This window comes from Cyphellophora attinorum (assembly GCF_001299255.1).
Source record: "Cyphellophora attinorum strain CBS 131958 chromosome Unknown Contig56, whole genome shotgun sequence".
Lineage (NCBI taxonomy): Eukaryota > Fungi > Ascomycota > Eurotiomycetes > Chaetothyriales > Cyphellophoraceae > Cyphellophora > Cyphellophora attinorum.
The window spans coordinates 43,156-62,428 of NW_017253284.1; the positions used below are offsets into that span (position 1 = coordinate 43,156).

The 19,273-nt window shown below is 54.0% G+C and overlaps 6 protein-coding genes across 6 annotated transcripts; 2 read left to right on the top strand and 4 right to left on the bottom strand.

The window, feature by feature from the left end:
* Positions 1-890: 890 nt before the first annotated feature.
* Positions 891-2,186, top strand: AB675_11206 (uncharacterized protein; the record flags this gene model as incomplete). The annotated part of the gene is made up of 3 exons (XM_018140033.1): positions 891-1,064; positions 1,122-1,226; positions 1,275-2,186. 3 exons carry the CDS (start codon positions 891-893, stop codon positions 2,184-2,186), a joined length of 1,191 nt encoding a protein of 396 aa, XP_017994536.1.
* A 1,821-nt stretch (positions 2,187-4,007) lies between these two features.
* Positions 4,008-5,742, bottom strand: AB675_11207 (uncharacterized protein; the record flags this gene model as incomplete). The annotated part of the gene is made up of 3 exons (XM_018140034.1): positions 4,008-4,823; positions 4,855-5,592; positions 5,683-5,742. 3 exons carry the CDS (start codon positions 5,740-5,742, stop codon positions 4,008-4,010), a joined length of 1,614 nt encoding a protein of 537 aa, XP_017994531.1.
* A 525-nt stretch (positions 5,743-6,267) lies between these two features.
* Positions 6,268-8,052, bottom strand: AB675_11208 (uncharacterized protein; the record flags this gene model as incomplete). The annotated part of the gene is made up of 3 exons (XM_018140035.1): positions 6,268-6,807; positions 6,865-7,175; positions 7,548-8,052. The coding sequence occupies 3 exons, from the start codon at positions 8,050-8,052 to the stop codon at positions 6,268-6,270; spliced, it is 1,356 nt and encodes a 451-aa protein (XP_017994542.1).
* Positions 8,053-8,827: 775 nt separating this feature from the next.
* Positions 8,828-12,142, bottom strand: AB675_11209 (Baeyer-Villiger monooxygenase; the record flags this gene model as incomplete). The annotated part of the gene is made up of 4 exons (XM_018140036.1): positions 8,828-9,594; positions 9,654-10,273; positions 10,324-10,646; positions 11,888-12,142. The coding sequence occupies 4 exons, from the start codon at positions 12,140-12,142 to the stop codon at positions 8,828-8,830; spliced, it is 1,965 nt and encodes a 654-aa protein (XP_017994534.1).
* A 1,050-nt stretch (positions 12,143-13,192) lies between these two features.
* Positions 13,193-14,203, bottom strand: AB675_11210 (putative 2-dehydropantoate; the record flags this gene model as incomplete). Its single annotated transcript, XM_018140038.1, has 1 exon — positions 13,193-14,203. One exon carries the CDS (start codon positions 14,201-14,203, stop codon positions 13,193-13,195), a length of 1,011 nt encoding a protein of 336 aa, XP_017994532.1.
* Positions 14,204-16,565: 2,362 nt separating this feature from the next.
* Positions 16,566-19,192, top strand: AB675_11211 (Magnesium transporter NIPA2; the record flags this gene model as incomplete). Its single annotated transcript, XM_018140039.1, has 2 exons — positions 16,566-18,778; positions 18,955-19,192. The coding sequence occupies 2 exons, from the start codon at positions 16,566-16,568 to the stop codon at positions 19,190-19,192; spliced, it is 2,451 nt and encodes an 816-aa protein (XP_017994538.1).
* Positions 19,193-19,273: the final 81 nt, after the last annotated feature.

A 19,273-nucleotide genomic window follows, 5' to 3' on the forward strand; every position in this document is an offset into this window, starting at 1 on the left:
TTGGTGGTACAAACAACGCGCCAAACCGCTCAACGGTACGAGGAAAGGACAGTACACGTGAATGAAAGAGCGGACAAAGCCCTCCAGAGTTAAAGCGACCAAGATTTGACAAGAATGATGAAGGGTGACAGATAGGGTCTGGCTGACGGGCGCCTCCACGTGTCAATGCTGCAACTCAGAACTTTTCGGCTGGGATGCGACTGGTGTACCTTCGTATTTGATGTGCCATCTAGCGAATCCTTGTCTTGATCGTGAGGACATGATAGGAGGTGATGAGGTCGGAGGTTCTTTGAAGCGATCTACCTCGAGTCCATAATTGCCGGGGAACTGCAACTCTTGTTCCTCTAGCTGAGTCGCTAGCTGCAGAACTCCTCGGCATTGATCCCACCAAAAGAGCAAATGCATGGTGGCCACAACGAAAGAAGAGGGCGCTAGGAAAAGGGCTCCCTTAGGCCCGACGCCGCCTGGGTTCGCCAAATCAGCAGTCGCTTACAGATGGAGTTTTCCTTTGCAGGGGGGTGGAATGGTGGGGAACAGGTGCTAGTGCCGGCGAGTTGCACCTTTTCTTCACCTCTTTATCTTCTGCAAATCAGCCACTCAAAGACCCTTGGCAAGTTCAGCTCGAGAACCTCGTGTTAACCATGTCAGAGTTGCAAGAGTCGGGCCTTGGAACTCTGCGAGCGCCATCCTCATTTCAATGGGTGCCGGAGTGTCTCGTGAGTGGTGCTCAGCTGAGCCTGAGGATGCGGCTGGCTTTAATAATCCATAAACCTCACATGTGCCGTTGACCTCGCCGTTGGTATCTTTTTCCTCATTTCTGTTGCCAGTACACGACGTCGGCGCTCAATGAGGTTCCAGTCACTCACATTATAGCCCACGAGGTTCCCAGAATGGCATCGAGCCCACCGCTGATCATATCCGATACAGACAAGCGGGGAGCAGTTGTGGTAGTTGCTACTGTCACCCTTTCCTTCGTTCTGGTCGCATTCCTAACGAGAGTGTATGTGCGGCTAAAGGTCAGCGGGCCATGGTCGTACGATGATACCACTCTTACAGTGGCGACGGTGAGTGCATTCCTGGTACAAAGCCGTTGATGCGATGGTTCTGACATCTTGTGACAGGCAATCGGTGTGGCCCAATCGACAGCTGTCTTCGTAGAAGTTCGAGAAGGTTTTGGTCGAACAGGAAGTGACTTGGACGCAGCTGCTATTGCCCGCGTTGGGAAGGTGCGCGATATCGTCGCTCTTGCCGCTGCCCTTACTAATGATCCCCAGGCCGACTATGCAAGCAGTCTCCTATACCTGATCGCTCTATGCTTGTCGAAATGCTCCGTGATAGCACTGATTATGCGCCTCACCGCTGTCAAGATGCACAAACTTGTAGCATGGGTCAACATCGGAGCATCCATCGCATGGGCGTTTAGCTCGATTTTGGTCATCACGATCGCATGCACGCCGGCCGGCTCTTTCACAGACTTGGAAGGACAGTGTAGTGGTCTCTTCTCCCGCTGGGCCTATGTCGCCGCAGTGGACATCGCTACCGAGGTTGCTATCTTTGGACTATCAATCTACCTCGTTGCAGGTCTCAAGATGGCGCTGAAGCTGAAAGCAACCGTCGTCATGGCATTCGCGGTGCGGCTTCCTGTCATCGCTATAGCTGCCATACGGCTGCACTACCTCCACGACGAGGTATATTCTGATGATCCGACATTGGTTGGCTATAGCGCCGCAATTTGGACGCAAGCAGAGGTGGCATACAGTTTACTTGCGACGGCTGCTGCATGTTTAGGACCATTCCTCCGGCCATTCACTCGACCTTACTTGGCCGATACACGTTATCAGGGCAGCCGAGGTAGGACCATGCCGGAGGGCTATGATCTCAGCAAAGTCTCAAACAGCAAGAACAGCAATAAGCACAGCGACTCGAGCAGGAGCGGAGGGCGACGAGGGCCAGCTGGTCATCGAAAACAGAAGAGTGCCCAATCTGACTATTCTGATTCTGAGGCACGATTACGCCCAGACATGGTCTCACACGCAAGTCACGTCTCGCATTCGCGGCAGAGTCTTGACAGTCACGACAGCAAAAGGATGATAATAACGAAGAACATGGAATGGAGGGTGGAGTATGACGGCGGCGAAGGCTCGACCTCTCGGAGGAACGAGTCTGTGGAGAGCTCTTCTGCTTGACACTGAGCTCACGAAATCATCTTGTACATCACAGTCATCTAGAACACAGGCTATGAACAGGTATAATCACTGATCGATCTGATGATAGCGAGGATGTTTGGAAGACAGTACAGCATTTAGGACTCGCAAGGGCCGAAGATGACGCATTGAAACAGCCATACGTTTGCCATTCCTGACTGTTGTCGTGGTCGTGCGGCAGCACACAGTCGCAGAGCCCTCCGTGCTGACTTCTCACCTTGCCGCGCGAATATTGGAATGTCTGTCGTGGCCTGATCGACGAACCACGGCTCCATGCTGAAAATCATCCTCGCGTAAATCTGCTTAGCTCGAACTCCCAAGCCTCGGCACTCCGGGGATGCAGCAGAGTGGCATCCGACGGCGGCTTCAAATCCACCCCTGATTCCTCATCAAAATCTGCGACTTCAAGCGATTTCCAGATGTCGTTATCGCTGTCAGGATCTCGTTGGCTTATCTGATTTCACTTGCCTTCTCCGCTGTTCAAGGTTAAAAAACACTCTTTCAAGCTTCGGGCGATTCTAGATTGTCGCTCCAGATCGCCTGTCATTCTCGAGGTGTAATTGTGTTGACTCCACGATGGCTCGTGGCGGGCGGTCTGGCCCTGAACGCTTGATCTCCACGCCTCGATCTCTGGCACTAAAAGCCGAGGCTAGAATCTTTTTGTGCAACGACGAATGAAGGACAATCTGAACATTATTGTGTTGAGGATGATTATAGGGTGACATCTCGTATCTGGGACAGAGCTAGGCACAATGTCGTTCGCTAAGCTGCAGGTACGGAGTACTGTACGTGCATGCACGTGTGCAGCTACGTTGACTTCTCTACGACACTTTACACATTGCGACCGGCTCCTTCGCAGGTCTGTATCTGCTGCTGCTGCTGCTGCTGCTGCTGCTGCTGCCATATAAGGCCGCCCGAGTAGTCGCCGTAATCATTGTACTGCGCAGTCCAAATGGTTTGCTTCCGCTGTTAGCAAGCGTCATCGGCGAGGACCAGAGCCGATGCCGCTTCGTGTTGCCGTGCGTACCACTGCATCGTCACGCCACCAGAAAGCATCGTCGAAGCAAGAAACGGGCTAAGCAGGCTTGACTGTTTGACATGTTTGACAGCGCATACAGCTCGTGCTTGCCGCTGCTGTGGCTTTGCCCAACACGAGATCTCAGGAGTTGACCACTCGTTGGTGCCCATTGTTCCCAGATATCGGCTCACGAATCGCGACTACTGCTGCTGCTTGCCAGGCTTTGACAGTCTTGCACTCTGCATTGCCACCCCTGCAGTAGTCCAGATCGAGGTGGATGAGCACGTGGAGGATCGAAGCTGTAACAGATGGCAGGAAGGCTACTCTGTCTTTTATCGTTCTTTCGGCCAACATCGATCGGCCAACGTCTGATTTTGCTTCGTCGCATGAGCTTGTTCTTTCGGCGGAAGGTCCTGGAATTGTCCCACCAATACAAGAACATCGATGGGTGTCGCCAACATGCTAACGCAGGGGTACTCCACACAGCTTGCAGGTCACCACTGCGAGGGATCGAAGCAGTATACCTGGTGAATGTTGGTGTGTAATTTGTGCTCGAGGCGGGCGCTATTCCGGACTTTTCATAGGCAGAGAGTAGTGTCAAGTCGGTTCAGAACCTTCACGACACGATGGCGGGCAATGGCGATGATCGTGGTCAGTTTGAGTATCAGCCGTTCAAGCAATATTGAAAATCAGACAAGCCTTGTGCCCATTCCACGACACAATCCACCAAACCCGATCGTGGGTCGTCAACGCCTCTGCCCCGAAGACCCTGGTGGACGTGGCAGTCATACCTCCCAAGCGGGCGCCTTTCCAGCCAGCAAAGCAGGCATATCATCCCATTCCGCACGACTCAGTATCTGTCCAAACGGATAGCCCCGCTGAGCAAGCCCATCGAAGACAGCCCGACACCACGCCTCCTTCTCCGCTTCCTGCAAACTCGAGAAAACGTGTATCGCAGTGTGCAAAGGATACAACGTATTCAAGACTCCACGAATATGCATTTCTTCCGAGAGCAGAAACCGTTCTTCCGAAAGGAGGAACTCCATTGACCGTGCGATAAGTATTGCGATGTCCAGAGCTTCCTTACGGAGCGCAGCTACGTCAGCTTCCGGCAGCATGGTGCCGTCTGAGCACTTTCTCACGTCTAAATCCGAGCCAGCTACCTTGAGGATGTTGTAGCTGACCGTGACCAGTGCTGTCCAGTAGAAGAGATGCATCCGTGCGACTTCGAAGGATTGGAAGTGCAGAAAAACTGGGAAGACAGACTCGAGGCTAGCAGGTATTCGGTTCGGCACTGCGAGAGAAGACCTCTTCTCGACGTAGAAGGGGTCCTTGGACTTGCTGCCAAGGCTGCCGTACCAGTCTTTGAGCTGTTGGTGCAGTTCCATGCCTCGCACCAGAAGCTCCGGTCGTGTCAGTGCGGATATCTCTGATTGTAAGGCCCAATCCAGTCGATCTGTTTGGTCGACGAATGCCGGTATCTGTAGCATTATGTCGATCAGGGCATGAAAGTTCGTCTTGGGCTCCACGGTGAACGGGATCACCAGCCAATCCGGGTCCGCGAGGTACGTTGGCTTGCGCAGAGCCAGCGCGTGGATGGCCTATCGGCATAGTATCAGCTGCTGGTCATACATACATGAACGGGTGCAAATTGAAGATCCTCACAGCAGAAGAGCGAAACCCAAGAAACAACCGATGCGCCAAACCAGAAACATGCAGCTCTGGACCTCGAAGCTCAAAGAGCCTCGAAATCCCCTGGACATGCCTCGACCAGCCAGACACATCGCCTCCTGACGGTGCCATGACCTCAAAGATGGTCAGCGTCATGCAGCTTGCCAGCGTCTGCTCCTCTAGCGCCAGGCTGTCAATGGCCAAAGTATCCTGCAGATCTCTCAGGACCTGGCCGTACTTGATGGCGCCTTCGCTCTGATGGCGCTCGTCGCCGCCTGTTCGGCTCAGGCAGATCATGCTGAGGGCGGACATTGCTAGGTTCAGGGAGGCGTATTTGCCTCGCCATGAGGCCACTGCTTGGATCCATGAGACTGTTTCTCCTGGCGGTGTGGTTTTGTCGGGATCCTGTCTGAATGGGAAACTGGCCAGCGATCGTGATCCTGTAAGTCCGATTGGGTCTACGCTCTCTACACCTTCCGCAGGCAAATGTCTACCATCACCGCCTGTGCTTTCCAGCGGGGCGAACGGTCCATAGAGCAACCGCGACAGCTCTGTCAACGAAGTCTGCGGCTGGCTACGAGCCAAGAGGTTATCATGATCCAGGGCACTGAGATGCCGGAACTGGACTTTCCGGTCGTAGCCGTAGCAGACATGGCCGCCTTTTGTACATCGCTCACAGACTGGTTTCTGTCCGTCACACTGCCATATATATCAGTATCCAGTCGCCATTGACGTCTTTCGGTCGAAACCCCAGATTTGGTGCAACGCGAATCGACGTCCAGAACTCACCTTGACTTTCCGTTTCTTGCATGTCTTGCATGCGTTGGACTTTCCTGCTACGCCGACCATCAATGTATGCGGAAACGACTGTTGGTTCCTCCACTTGAAGAATTCCAATGTATACTCAATCCTAAAGCGTATCTTCGACAAATCTATAAGTAGCGCCTAGCGAAAAAGTACGCACAAGCTCCAGGGGTCATGATAGGCTGCCGCCAAGCGGCGGCTGGGATCGGCATTCGTCATTGGGCATGCGATCGATCCGAAGAGTGCTTATATCGAGGTTACAGGCGGCCTGTTCGCCTGAAAGGCAGGCTGTTTCATACTTTTGTGTGCTGCGAAAATACGTCAAGCACTGGCGGCTTACTCACTGTCTTGGAGGTTCTCATCGATTGGTGAATTACGCTTTATAAGGCGAGAGAAGTGTCAAGGCTCGCATTTTGAAGTCTTGGACCTGACTACCTAAGTACGCGACATCTGAAATCGATGTTGGACGCAGTACAGATGGGGTATAACGATGCGCTCAGTCATAACGATAGCGACCTGTGATGCACAAACCAATTTGACCGACCCATAGGTTACCCAACACCACAACAATTACTGGACGCCGACACCCGACCTACTCCGTGCCTTTGTCCCTCGAGCCCACTGTCCCACCGCGAAAAGCGCCATGAACCATGCCATCGAGGCTGCAGTCGTGCTCATCGCCATCGTAGCGACCATCATTGCGTTGACTTTGTATCGGATCATTGCGTCAACTGTATCCGAGTTACTCGCCATGAGCATGAGGCCCGCCGTCATCAGACAAAACGACGTGACTGATTCCGATGGCGCTCGGGCAGATGAGCTTGACGAGGGCGGCGCCAAGTACATCAGGAGGTATGTGAGGATTCGTGCCGCGGCGGCTCCTGCGAGAAGATTTCCAACCCATGAATGCATCATTGTGGACTGGCCGGTGTCTTGACCGTGACCAGCCAGTATCTTGCCCAAGAGGAAGATGATCAGCGGGTTGATCGGGTTGATTGAGATCGTCGTCGTTGTAGTGTGCTTTTCGGCGGTGGGATAGGATGCATCGGGCGTGTTTGGCTCGTGTCTAGTGACTTTTCCGTATCCTTGATATTCGATCATCAGACCGCACTGTTCGGTCGTTAGCATGTTGTCTGAGGTATTGTCGGAGCGGTCCGCGTCACTCACCAATCCACCGCCAATGAACAAAACCGAAATTGCGACGTGCTCGAGATCCTGCGCCGTCCATGCCTTGCCCCAGCCGGACAGATGTTCAAGGAAGACGTTTGTGACACCGTAGATGAGGATGAGCGAACATTCCAGCCTTTCGAGCGTGAAACCTCGACTTGATCTCGGCTGGTGGTTCTGGTCTGGCATGTACTTCGTACTTGAATCCGACTCCATGCGTAGATAGCTGCGCATCCAGTACCACAAGGTCAAGCTGCCGAACCCGAAGAAGATACCGCCCTTGATGAAATGCGCTAAGCCGTTGAAGATTTCTATGCCGTGCTAAATATTGTCAGCGTTGCTCGTGGAGATGGACAGGATTCTGCGCTTACGAAGATCCCGGCCATGGTCACCAATCCGCTGCAGATATTCACAAAGGTCAGGACGACCAAGAGCGCGCTGATTATTGCAGACAACTTCTGCAGGATATGTGCCATAGTCATTTTCACGTGGTCCTGACACTACCCGCCGTCCATGAGCTGCTCTCTGTGTAGCGCTTGCTAGGCTCGAACCGCAATGCTTCGCAAAAGATTCGATATATGTGAGGCAACCTATTCGTATTGCGGCCTGCCTCTGAAGTAGGCGGAGACACCGAGCGGTGAGAGCCAGCAGTCTCCCCTTCCCATGCATCATCGTCGACGTACCTTCGGGCACCGGTGCGTACATGAGTGATTGTGCCTCACGCTGTAGCAACGCTGGGTCGGTCCCTGTAGACTTGTGGTCCAGGTAGCTCCGCAGCAGTCTTGGGAGGAGCTGTGCGACTGCGGCTGCTGTCATCAACCAGCTGATTGTGCCATGAACGCTGCCGGGATACAGATCGGGTGTCTTGCTCTTGTACGCGAGGCCAAAGACTGTTCCGATCGCGTTGAGTACCAGGAAGAGTATTTGGGCCGAATAGGCGTACTTCGAGCGTGCGACATCCAATGTCAGGAAGATCGGGTAGCAGCCTACCCAGGCAAGCAGCATCAGCCCGACATGACCGTACAGAATGCCCGATGCCGTCGGCACCCGGAAGTAGGTGTCGCTTGCTTCTGGAATCTCGCTGATCTCGGTGATGTGAGAATGGGACTCGTCCTCTCCATGTGCTAGAACCGTCCAGGCGCTGGATACGCAGACGGTAATGATGCGGTATGTTTGAGAACAGCCCATGTTGGTAATCAGTGACTCCAACGAAATAGAACTGGGCAAAAGCAATGGAACGCGTGAATTCCTCCGGCAACGATGTAAGACCTGTACGCAAACGATACGCAGCTATGATGACTTGTATGGTGTATGTAGGTGATGGGTAGGGTGAACAGGTGAGGAGAGGAGATGATTGGAGGCTACAAGCCTGAGTCGCACTTGCCGTAGCTCAACACCGACGAGCATCCTTTCGAAGGCAGGCGCAATCATCAATATATGCATCACAAACATTTTCCCAGCGTCAGGCACCCACCTACGTGACCGAGCGGAAGGGCTTGGAAGAGTGGCAGGCGGGTTCCTGCGTTAGGTCGGATCATGTTACTCGATATATCGAAACATTACTCAAGGCAGCACGCGTAGCTAAGAAGGCGAGGCTCTAAAGAATGCGTGTTGATGATATCGTGGTCGGATTTGGCATCACTGGCTTGGCGCGCCCGAGTGCCGAATTTGCCGCGGGGACGCTAGGCCGCGATGGGCAGCATCATTCGAGGTTGGGTAAGTGCTCCATTCAAAGTGCAGGTTTTTGTAGTACATATGGCACTGAGTTATACATGGAATAGCTCGGAGGGCTCGGAGGATGACGCTTGACGAGACAGCTTGGCTTGAGACCGCTGGGTCATGGCGCAGGATTTTCGCGAAAATTATTGACTACGGTCGCGGAGGCCGCCCTGGAGCATGAAAAGTATTGGCCCTCGGCGATGTGCCACACCACTTGCGTAAAGCACTGACAAACAGATGAGCCTCAATTCGCAACAACCTCAAAGCCCACCCAGTCCGTCAACTTGCCCCTGATCTCATCCTTATATGCATTCACCCCACCCGCATAGCAAGTCATCTCGTTCTTCTTGCCCGGGACTGTGCCGCCCATGTATGTTGACCTCGTCGTGGGGAACAGCGTCAAGTTCCCCAGGTCATTGATCCTCTTCTTCCACTCGTCACTAGCCTCTTTGCTGGGATTAATGTACTTCAGCTTCTGCCTCGTCGCAAAGTTGATTGCGTCTCGGATCCAGCGGCCCTGAATTTCGACGGCTGATGGACCGTTGGCGAGGAGAGTTGGGCCGTGGGGACCGTACAGGTGGAACATATTGGGGTAGCCGCTGATGGTGGTTCCGAGGTAGGTCTGCGCGCCTTCTTTCCACTCATCCTTGAGGAGGGTACCATGGATGCTCTTCAGGCCCATGGAAGTCATGCCGCCGGTCACGACATCGAAGCCGGTTGCGAGCGCAATGATGTCGTATTCCCGCTCCTTGCCATCGGACGTCTTGATGCCCTTCTCGGTGAATCCGACGATAGGCGTGCCTGACTTCTCGTTGATGTCGATAAGACCAACGTTGTCTCGGTCCAGAACCTCGTAGTAACTCTGCTCAAGGCAGGGTCGTTTCACGCCGAAAGGATGAGGCTTCTTCTCGGGAAAGAGGATGCGGGCTTTGTCAGGGTTCTTGACACGCGGAGACTGGCACTTGCGCCAGTACTTGTATGCTTCGTCGTTGGCTTTGTCGTCGAAGAGGTCTATTTGGCTGATGTTAGCTTCATTCATTCGAGGCGGACTCCAGTGGTGTCAAACTTACAATCTTTGTACCCGCCAAGCCAAAGCGCGAAGCCAGCCTGCTTCCAAAGCTTGTCAAAGTGAGCTTGGCGCTCTTCTGGCGTGTCGTCAAACGTGTTCCGCTCACACAGATCATAGTGGAAACCAGCGAAACACCTCTCTCTGTATGCCAGGATCTCCGGGTAGTAAGGCTTCAGGGCATCCTGCTCTTCCTTGGTCAAGTCGCGCTTGCCCATCGGCAGCGCAAGATTTGGTGTCCGTTGGTATACATCGAGCTGCGTAGCTTCCGGACCCATCGCCTGAATCATCTGTACACCGCTTGCGCCGGTTCCAATCACAGCCACGCGCTTCCCTTTGTAGTCAATACCTTCGTTGGGCCAGAAGGAAGAGTGACACATAGTGCCTCTGAACTTGTCCATGGACTCGAAACCCGGAATGTATCGTTTTGCTGCGAAGCCCGCCGCAACGACGAGGAAACGAGCTTTGGCTTTACGGCCATCCGCCGTCACAACATTCCATTTGCCGTCGGACTCATCGAATTCCGCGCTCGTGACGACCGACTTGAAGGCGCAGTCTTTGCTCAGCTCGAGAGTCTTGTCGACGTGGTCAAAGTAGGCCTGCAGTTCGCGCCAATCAGGGTAGCTTTGTTCGCGTCAGTCAGATGTGCTCGCCGCCAAGCTGTCAGAACTCACTTAGTGGTCCAGTGCCAAGTGTTGTACACCTCCGGAATGGCCAGCTCGTAAATCGGAACGGGGCTGTCAACACGAGCGCCGGGGTAGACGTTCCAACGCCACGTACCGCCGAAGCTCGTTCCTGCATCGTACAGAACTGTCGAGTACCCGGCCTTACGCATCTCGTATAATACATATGCGCCACCAAAGCCTGCGCCGACGATTAAGACATCTATGTCCAGGTTGTCAGCATACGGTCCGTCTGTTCGCTGTCGAGCACCAAACTGCCACAGATCCGTCTTGATAATCCTCTCGGGTTCCTTGATGTCAGCCATTGTGCTGTACTGATGTTCAGGTTAGTTGGCCAGAGGGAGAGACTCTGTCGAGACGAGGCACTCCGAGCTTGAGCGACAGAGTCCGCCCTATATTCCTCGCAACAACTCCGCACCGGTACAAAGGAAAGGCCACAACAATAACAGATCCGAGGTCGACCATTTGGCGGGTTATGAGCACAATAAGCCAGAATGTCTCTTCATTGGGCGGGACATCACATCCCGAAGGCATGTTGGTTCAGCAACCCCGCAAAAGTGTAATCGACGCGGCCTAAGTAGTAGTTCATGCCAGTCAATAGCGCCGTCGAGGACACGGAAACGTCTGACATGGCTTGCGAGAATGTCGTCTGTCTTGAAACTGCCGCGTCCCAGGTCTGCAGGGAGTGCTGGCAACTACCAGTCTTCTCGCGTCTTCACAGCGCAGATCGAGCTTCCTACCTTCTAGAAGCCTACTTGCATCGTAGACGGGGTGCCGCGATGCATGGATGTCGATCCCAGTCCCCTGTCTGGGGAGCATCTGCTTGTTCGATGGCTCACCCCATACCATCCAATCCGCGCACACTTCCCCGCATCTCGCGCGTCAAACGCTCGTATCGCGTAGGGTACTGCATATATGACATTAAAAGGCGAGTCTAGTGCTACAGACGTCTGTCCGCGGATGTGGAAATGATTTTTGTGTGATGGGTGTGGTGTCCACGATGGTGGCAAGGTGAAAACGCGTTTGTTGACTTTGAGGTTGTGGTTCTCTTCAGTTAAGCTAAGCTTTTTTGGGCGGCCTCAGAGCCAATCCAATCGTTCTCACTGCGCTCATTGTCAACCGGTCTTTCGAAAGTTCCAGTCTGCTTTGTCAACCGGTTCAAATCAGTGCAGATCGCTTGCGACTTTGAGCCGTACAGAACAAGTGTAAATAGATCGCGGCAGTTGTTACAGATAGCAGCTACAATACTCGCTGCATGCACGATACTGGAATGATGACTCGCTTCCGCGCCAGACAATTGTCGAAGTGTTGCGCGTGCCTCACAAATATAAATGCAGTGGTCGCCATTGGCTCACCTCATGTATTAAGGTGCACACAGGAGTTCACGAGAGTTGGACGTATTACAATGCGGACATAGGATTCAGATCACTGTGATGGTCTGATAACACGTTCCATTGGCGTTGACAAGTAGACTGAAGCCACAGATGGGCCGACACGCTATGTTTGTACACTCCCTCCTTCCTGGACGTAGCGGATAGATCTACTCCTCGGGCACAGCACCAGCGGCAGTGCTGTCCTCACTATCGTTCCTCTCCGTAGCAGCTACCGAGTTCTTTCTCGATTGAATCTCTGCATCAATAATGCTGGCACGACGGGACGACTTCGACTCTTGACGGCCATCGCGAGTGAGGTGCTTGCGGTAGAATGTGGAGTGCTTGAGCAGCCAGGGCTCGATCCATGCCTCTGCGGCGTAGGGGCTGTTGGAGTTGCCTGAGTCGACGTTGAAGCTGTTGGGGAAGCCTTGAGCCATTGTGGTGGGTGGTCTGTGTTATGTTGGATGCTGTTGAGTTGATGGTGAGCGGGTGGCTGGTGGCGAGGACTTGTGTAGATGTCTTCTCTTGATTTGCTGCAAATTGCTGTGATGAACAGACAGACCATCGAGGTGAGAGTCAGCCCATACTTATGCTTCTCACGCTGACTGCCATGCCTCACCACGGCTGCCTAGTGTACATACCTGACGCTCATCAGCGTGCCTCAGTAATTGCTCGTGTTGTAATCCGAGCGCGTACACGAAGCATTTGGTAGAGGGTGAGCGAAATGACGTCGTCAGATGTCCCATGTAGGCACTGCGGCCTCCCTCTATGTGCTCGATGAGGCCATTATACCGCCTCGCAGTTCGGCTTGGACCCTTCAAGGCCGCGAAGTCCGGGGGATTGGCTCATTCATGCACATGCCTCACGCCGAGACTCGGATGTCCTATCATGATGGGGCCGAATGGTCTGCGAGTTGATGATGACAACAAGGGCTGTACGCCCGTGAGAGATCGGCGGATCAGGCGGCTGAGTGATCGACACGAGACCGCAGCTCAAAGCGTATCTGAGGTAAGCACGAAAATATCTCACAGTTCGAAATACGGCTGCATCACGTGAGTACTCAGGCTTCCACACTGTCCTACATTGTGAACGGCGTCATTTCCGTCCTGTCCTCGAAGACAGCCATGAAGAGTTCCGAGCCGAGATGGACAGTGGCCAGTTCACGAAGAAGGAGAGATGTCGCGTCGCCATGTTAGGTTGGGGGGCGGGGTCCGAGCGGGACCGGGAAGTCCTGATTCGGTATGCCGGCCGCTCATAGCGCTCGCACATATAGATTGGGACAGCCCACAAGTCCTTTAATCAGCCTTGCTGCAAGGGATCTGGAGCCGGTCCTCATCTTTGAGAGCATGTGTACACCCCGAGAGTCCTCCTGAAAGAGTTGAGAAGCAAATCATTCCTCATCGTGGAGGCATTTCCTCCGAGTCTTGCTGATAAGGACACGGTCTGACTTGTCCCTACATCGCATAAGACAGCATCTCGAGGCACACTCATGGAGTCTTCCCTGCTGCCGCGATCATCTGCGCAGCCAGTCTGCCTTTGAGCAAGGCATACAGCGTCTCTAGCCTAGGCACATCAACGCCGTGCAACTTCGCTAGCCTTACCATGTTCCCCAGGATAGCTTCCACCTCAAAAGGCCGATTCTGTCTGACATCCTGCAACATACTATTCGCACGGCCTGTCCCATTCTTGGACCGATCGATGGCTATTTTGAGCTTGCTTCGTGCAGCATCCTCCGTCACGCCGGGCACGCCTAGTGCCTTCGCCAGAGAAATGACCTCTAGCGCGTTCTTCCAGACGAGGTCAAACGCGAGTTCGGAGCTAAGCAGGAACTCGCCGTCTGTACAGAGCGACAAGGCGCAGATAGGATTCCATGTTGCATTCATGACCAGCTTCGTCCACCGAGCAGTCTGGATGTTGTCGTGCACTTCCGATGCGCCGCCGCCTCGGCGAATGAGTTCAGCGAAGTCGTGGGCTTTTGCTTGGGCAGGAGCAGTAGCGTCCGCGGGATATGTGCCCAGCTCCAGCAAGTTCAGCATCTCTGGGTACTCAATGACGCCAGGTGCTGTTTGTGTGGCAGGTAGGTACACCACGCCGCTCAGAAGAACATTGTCAGGGTATGCCTGGGCAAGTTCGTCTTCGAGCATGATGCCGTTTTGGGCCATGACAATCACTGTGTCTGGCCTGTTCTGTAGTGCAGGCTGGAGCAATTCAGCGAGTGAGGGCACACTGCCGGGAAATGCTTTCGAGCAGATGAGAATGTAGTCGAAGACCTCATCTTGGCACTCGTAGATGGTCTGGACGACTTGTGTCGGTCTGTATTGCTGGTTGCCGTGCCGTACACTCGTCAAGCGAAAGCCATGCTCGGCCACTTGGCCGTAGTTGGAACGGCAAACCGCGGTCACTTTGCATCCCGCTGCAAGTAACTCGTAGAGGTATACCGCGCCAACAGATCCAGTTCCAAACAGCAGTACGTTCGGTGGAGGTCTCCCCGACGCCATGTGCAAAGGCTGGCAGGACGCCGGATACGTGTTTCCTCGGGCCTCTTCAGTGATGCGTGCCCGGTGATGTGATATCTTGCGATAGCAAGAGCTCGGAGAAAGGCGCGATCTCCGACTCGGTCGGTGACGGAGATGTACTCCGAGATCGAATCCTTCTGCGGGACGAAGGCTCTGGTTCGCCTTTTGCAGTCAGTGTACAACACGCAGTTTTCGAGAGTTATTGGCATTCTCCGGGAACACAGCCAATATTGGAGCACAAAATACTTGTTTATACGCAGGCCTACCTTGCTTGATTCATCGCCTTTGGACGGGCGGAGAACTTTACTCGTAACGTCTTATATCGACGTTGCAATCACGAGGTGTCCTTGTACCTACCTAGATCGGCTCCCAGAGGCGCCCAATATCTGTTCGTCGTATAGTGTTGTTGCCAAGACTTTTCTGGAAGCATCTGCTGTATGGCCAGCCGAGAGGCAGTGCAATTGCAAAGAGCACAAGGCCTTGCTCTGGTTCTTGACACACCGAAAGGTAGGTCTGCCGAAGCATTCAGTTACAGACCAGCGAAATGACCGTACACGTCCTCGATTCCTGTCGTATATCGCGCTCTGGTTTCTCATCAAGCAGAATTTCCTCGACTGACGCCTTTGTTAGGCAGAGGGGTGTTCGCGACTCGGCCCATCAGTTCTGGAACAGTCATCGATATAAGTCCAGTGTTGATCTTTCCGGTGTTGGAGGTTGAGCAGCACACAAAGCATACCTTGCTGGATCACTACACCTAGTTAGTACTGCCGCATTGTGTCCTGATAAGCCTCTGAAGCGACCACCCTTGTGCTGACGAAGTCCTGTAGCACGTGGCCCTCATCTGACAGCTCCAGCAAGCCTACTCAGGCAATAGCACTGGGCCTTGGTTCACTGTTCAATCATTCGACTCTCAAACAAAACGTCGGTTGGCAGCGACTGGTGTCTGAGCAATGCATAAGGTACACTGCACTCCGTGACATAGCCGAAAGCGAAGAACTTTGCATTTCATACGGAGCTCCGGGCGTGCTGTGGTTCGAAGACGCTGACGCTGCGGAAGTCGAAGAGGCATCGCGACACGAGCGCGAAACGTGCCCTGGTGCGGAAGAGAATGGCGAGTTGGGCTCGAGCGGGCTAGAAGACATGGCAATCGACTGCGTGTGACCTAGAATTGTCGTTGGTGTATAGTGCTTTTAGGCTGCACCTGAACGTGTGCACAAGGTGATCATAACCGTGTTTGTTAGCTGTGGCAACGTTGCAGCCAGCGCATGTCGGATCCTTTGATGATGTGTCGATGGAGGCGAAGCGCCTGCAGCGAGTGAAACAACTTATCAAGATCCCTGCTCGTCTAGATTTCTTGACTCAGATGTCCTCATTGCCGTTCTGGTCAGGCCACAACAATGGCAAGCAATCCGTACCGTATTTCCATGGGTAGCTTCCTCGACAATTCTCGCTCCGCCATTGCAAGCTGCAACACTCACGGGAGGGAACACGCAATGGCTCCATGAGCAGCTGTGGTAGGCATAAAACATGGTGCGTGGGCTGATGATATCGTGCAACGCCTCCACGGTTTCAGAGACGCGCCGAGACGAAGGCCCAGGTGGTCTTCGTGGCTGGAAGAAGGCTCGGCTAAGCATCCCCAAGTCTCGGGCCTAGGCTTCTCTAGGCATAGCTTTTGCGTTCCTGCGGTGCAACTGGCCAGGCCTGTTCCTTGATTGTGCAGTTGCGTCATCCCAGCCGTCGTCCAAAACGAAGAGCGACCCGCCGTCTCGATTTCTGTAGCGAGAATGAGGGTTGACCTTCCCACGTTCTAGAATGGTGCAACACTTTCTGCTTTATACTCACCGCACCAACACTATTACGCAAGCATAGCTATCACCAGAAGGCCGAGTTGGCGTGTCGCAGTTGCTGATTCCTTGAGCGAATTGTTGGGTACTGCGACTGAGGATTTCCAGCGCATCGACACCCTTGTCTGAGTATCTCACGATTTAACGAAGCCGGCGAGTGATACTGCCACGACTTGACGATCCGAACGAAGCAGCGAGAGCTCCGAGAAAGACGCAGCCATTCCATCTGCTGTCCACACAGTCCTTCCGAGCATCGTCACACCCTAGGCTGTGCATACCCGCCTCGAATTCGCGATCATCCCAACACTTGTTGGTTGCACGATATCTACGGCCACAACAGGCAGGGCGACCCTACGAGTCTACGGCTACGACCTCGAAAGCCTCAATACATACATCGATGGCTCTGCGATAGCGTGGGAGCTCGTCCAGATACCCTCTACCCATAGTGCCCTACCCTCGGGGAGGTCTGCAGCACCGATTCAGCACAGTTCACAGCCATCATGAACGACCTTCCTGCAGACCTCATCTATTCGTCCGCCCATAGCCTCCAGCATGAGTTCGTCACTCGAGCCGCCGTTGGTGGAGATCCAGCCTCACGACCTCCTGCCTACCGCGCCGTCGGTCTCTCCCTCGCGATCGCGTCCGGCATCTTCATCGGCATATCATTCGTCCTGAAGAAGGTTGGTCTGCTCAAGGCCAACGCGAAATACAATGAAGAGGCGGGCGAAGGCTATGGTTATTTGAAGAACTTCCACTGGTGGGGTGGCATGACACTTATGATCATTGGTGAAATATGCAACTTTGTGGCATACGCCTTCGTCGACGCAATCCTGGTCACGCCATTGGGTGCGCTGTCCGTGGTGGTCACAACCGTTCTGAGCGCGATCTTCCTGAAGGAGCGCCTCAGCTTTGTCGGAAAAGTTGGGTGCTTCCTGTGCATCATCGGCAGCATCGTCATTGTCATGAACGCACCCGAACAGTCAGCTGTGGCCGACATTCAGCAGATGCAACACTTCGTCATTGCGCCCGGTTTCTTGAGTTACGCCGGTGTCATCATCGTCGGGTGCGGCATCGTGGCATTCTGGGTTGCGCCCAAGTACGGCAAGAAGAGCATGCTTGTATATCTCAGCATCTGCAGTCTGATCGGTGGACTGAGTGTTGTGGCTACGCAGGGTCTTGGATCGGCCGTCGTCGCGCAGGCTGGTGGCAAAGCGCAGTTCAATCAGTGGTTCCTCTACGTGCTGCTCGTCTTTGTCGTGGCGACTTTGCTGACCGAGATCATCTACCTCAACAAGGCGCTGAACCTCTTCAACGCCGCACTGGTCACGCCAACCTACTACGTCATGTTCACCAGCGCAACGATAGTCACGTCAGCCATTCTATTTCGAGGATTCCACGGAACTGGAGTGCAGATTGCGACTGTCATCATGGGGTTTCTGGTGATCTGCTCCGGCGTGATTCTGCTTCAGATGAGCAAGTCTGCGAAAGATGTGCCTGATGCGGCAGTGTTCAAGGGTGATCTCGACCAGATCAGAGAGATTGGCGAGCAGGAACAACCAGAATCAGAACCGAAAGCGGATGCGCTTCGAGGCACATCAGCCATCATCCGACGACTTTCACAATCGCGGCGAAAAATGGAGGAGGATGAAGCAGACCGACTCCGACGAGAAACGGATGCAGACCACCTTGAGCCAGTGCGAGAGAACGAGGTTGTCGAATGGGATGGGCTAAGAAGGAGAAAGACTGTCATTGGAGCTCCGGGAAGCGGTATGCCGCAGAGACGTCAGACTCTTCATCCGCCGCTTGGTATGTCCAAGTTTCCGGACCCAGAAGAGGAGCAGGTACGCGAGAGCCACAACTTCTTCGACACAGTGCGGGCGCGGACGCTTAGTGTGATGCATCGCGACCACCGCGGAAGTGGAGACATCGAAGAAGCAAAGAGTCCAGTACCTCTCACAGCCATCGATGCGAGATCGACAAAGCCAGACACCCCGGTAACTGCCTACGGTCCTGGCAGTCTCGCCGAAGCCGAGGAGCATATCTATGGCCTGCCGAAGGGACTAAGACGTCAACAGGACAAAGAAGCAGGCATCGCAGCCGCTCAGTCACCAAGACTGCCGCAAGACTCCAACTCTCTGAAACCGCATCAAGAAGCGCGACGACAATTTTCATTCAACAACTTCTGGAATCGCCGTTCTGTCACCCCGAGCGAACCCGATGCAACACTTTCGCCCAGTCAGCGACCTCGTATTGCGAGTCGAGCTAGCAGTCATGAGAGGAGGGCCAACAAGAATGCGACGGAAGAAGAAAGAATGGGACTTGTCAAGGGTGATTCCTCCCACTCCCTGCTGCATTATGCATCACCTGAACGCGTTACACCTGGCGCTCTGGCGCCTATGATTGCTGTCCATTCCCCAAGCAGCTCTGTTTCATCTACCCACAGCGATGAAGATTATTTTTATGCCAGCCCCACCCATTCGCAACGTCCATCCCAGTATCGCTATCCTCACCCACCGCCTTACGAGACAGCATCTGACTCAGCGCCAAAGACATTCCCCACGGCGCTACCACCAGCAGCCACGAGAAGTTCACCGAACAACTCTCCCCCATCACCACCGCCGACACGCTCGTACCACCAGCCATACCAGCATGGCGGACCTCATCCATCGAGACCCGCGAGGCAAGCCAGTCCGCCCCTCCCACCATTACCCATGTCCGATTCAACGAGAACCGGGCCACCGATAACGTCCGACCATCACAATCAAGCCTCTCAATACCACAGACCGCTTCCCCCGAAGCACTATCGCCCCGCAGCAGCGAGACACAACAACAGCAGCAGCAACAGCAGCAACGGTTCCATCAGCGACAACAATCTGGCGACGGTGCCAGGGCTCAGCCACGATCCGACACGGCCGCAAGTCATGCCAGTAGCGACGTCATCAGGCCATTCCCAGCCTTTGTCGACGAAGAGCCACCCTTACCACCCCTCCCAACCTTCGAGCAGCTCTCAGAGCCACTCATCGGTCAATCAGACGCGGTACCAGGCTCAAGCAGTGGTGTCAAGGAAGACGGTACCAAGAGAAGCAGGATGGGGAAATGGCCTATCGGAAAGAACAACAGAAAATGATGTTGGCTTGAATGAAGACGATATTATGGATGATACCCCTAAGAGGAGGTTTGAGGAGCAGAGCAAGCGGGAAAGGGAGGA